The sequence below is a fragment of the Oryzias melastigma genome, unplaced genomic scaffold, assembly GCF_002922805.2.
Source record: "Oryzias melastigma strain HK-1 unplaced genomic scaffold, ASM292280v2 sc01823, whole genome shotgun sequence".
NCBI classification, from domain to species: domain Eukaryota; kingdom Metazoa; phylum Chordata; class Actinopteri; order Beloniformes; family Adrianichthyidae; genus Oryzias; species Oryzias melastigma.
This window is the reverse complement of record NW_023418403.1, coordinates 1,565-3,763: the sequence shown is the minus strand read 5'-3', so window position 1 is coordinate 3,763 and position 2,199 is coordinate 1,565. Positions and strand designations below refer to the sequence as shown.

The 2,199-nt window shown below is 41.4% G+C and overlaps 1 protein-coding gene across 1 annotated transcript; it reads right to left on the bottom strand.

The window, feature by feature from the left end:
* Nucleotides 1-294: 294 nt before the first annotated feature.
* On the bottom strand, nt 295-863 carry LOC112138901 (E3 ubiquitin-protein ligase NEURL1-like). The gene is made up of 2 exons (XM_024261565.1): nt 696-863; nt 295-611 (listed from the first exon to the last, which is right to left on the bottom strand). Exons 1-2 carry the CDS (start codon nt 859-861, stop codon nt 370-372), a joined length of 408 nt encoding a protein of 135 aa, XP_024117333.1. The 5' UTR covers nt 862-863; the 3' UTR covers nt 295-369.
* Nucleotides 864-2,199: the final 1,336 nt, after the last annotated feature.

Sequence of the window (2,199 nt, the reverse complement as noted above, 5' to 3'; positions counted from 1 at the left end):
ATAATAAAATAAAGAATGGATATCGACCATTGCCACAAAAAAATGAGTTTTAAAGATAAATTGAAAAATAGTAAAAAATGCTTAAAAAGCAGCTTTAGCAGTAGAAGGATGTCACAATAAAACAATAACAAGAGTTTTGTGTGATGTTATCTTTAAAAAAGTAACCATATACAGCAAATGTAGGAAAGTTCCGCTCCTGTTGTGCATTTGAACAGTTTCCAAAGAACTTTCCGACATATTTTCATGATTTATTTCAGAGCACCTGAGCTAAATACACACACAGACATGTGGATCTCACTTCCTTTTACTTTTCATGGCTTTAATAAAAGCTTTTGCGAGGCTGGACTTTGTCTAAAATAAACCCCGAGTTTACGGGTTTCGGTAGATCTTGATAATATCTTTGATTGTCCTCCTGCAGATCGGGCAGGTTGCGTTGGTCATCTTGTGCTTGAGGCCGCAGGTGTAGCACAGACACATGTGTCCGCAGGCGTACAGGACGGTGTCCACCGCGTTCTCGTAACAGATGGCACAATCGTCGGCCAATAAGACAGGGGATGACGGGGGCGTGGGAGACTCCGGAGCGCTGGAGGACGGAGAAATTGGGATTGTGCCTGCAGTGAAAGGAACATGTGAGTATACAAAAAATAAAACTGACATCCTTTAAAGGTATAACACTTTTATGCTCAAAGACAAACCTGGGGAGGAAGGAAAGAAAGCGTGCTGGTTGGAGTTGAGTCTTGCATTGAGGTTCATATTCTGTGGATTGTTGAGGTTGGCGTTTTGGTTGCAGAGCATCGGGGGGGCGTTGAGCTCGCACGTTGGGGAGCTGGGCGCCGACGAGCCTCGAAGGTTGGAATGCATTGATGAGCNATTGTTGAGGTTGGCGTTTTGGTTGCAGAGCATCGGGGGGGCGTTAAGCTTGCACGTTGGGGAGCTGGGAGCCGACGAGCCTCGAAGGTTGGAATGCATTGATGAGCCTGGAAAACAGAGCAGACGTCCAGGTTATACCGTAAAGATCATAATCTGTAAATTAATTTTGTGTTACGTTCTACTCTGCTGTTAAGAGTCTTTCTCTTTACACATTTTAAATCAACTCTAGCACTAAGCAGATGACTTGTGAGTCTGCAGTCTGTGTGTGGGTGTATGGAAGTGAGTCACGAGTTTATGAAGCCTCCTTCCTTCTTTTATAATCCCATGATTGGACATGAAAACCTCCACAGACTATCTGTTGTCTCATTTACATGGGCCATCCCGAGCTGACCCCGTGGCATTAGCTTGATTGTTGCATAGACAACCTAATTCTTCTTGCACACTAAAGATCGGATTGCACACGCGTTGGACCAACAACTGCTTTATCACTTTCACCAAAGGCTGAAAGTGATAAAGCAGTAACTTTAACTTTAGTAAATATATTTAGTGGTTGTTGTGTTTAAAAGTTTATTTAAANATGAAGCCTCCTTCCTTCTTTTATAATCCCATGATCGGACATGAACACTTCCACAGACTATCTGGTGTCTCATTTACATGGGCCATCCCGAGCTGACCTCAGGGCATTAGCTTCAGTGTTGCATAGACAACCTAATTCTTCTTGCACACTAAAGATCGGATTGCACAAGCTTTGGACCACCAACTGCTTTATCACTTTCAGCAAAGGCTTTAAGAGACATTCATTAGGTTTGGAGCTGGTTACCAACTAAGGCTGACCTGTGAGACTGTCTGGTTCCAGGATAACTCTTCTCCTTCTGAAAAGATGCCTCGCCTGCTGGGATGCATTCATTAATAGCTTAGCAAGCAATTGAATTTCAATTCAATTTTATTTATATAGCCCAATATCACAAATTCAATTTGCCTCATTGGGCTTCATGCCTGTAGTTTTTACAGATGCACAGATGGAGTCATAAAATATGCACAATAGGTAAAAACTAAACAGACTATAAAGAACGGTCATCCCTGTCCTTAGACCCTCCCTCGCGGTAAGGAAAAACTCCTAAAAAAAAGCAAACAACCATAGAGAAAAACTATTTACCAAAAGATTTAGACAAATGTCTCAATTTGCATTGACAGTAAATGTACTGAAAAACTTTCCTGAACTGCAATATTGCACATTTACATTAAAAAGAGAACCACTTCTAAGTAAATTCAAATTGTGTTTGATCTACTTTTAATTTGGGACATATTTTGCAACCAATGTTCCCAAAA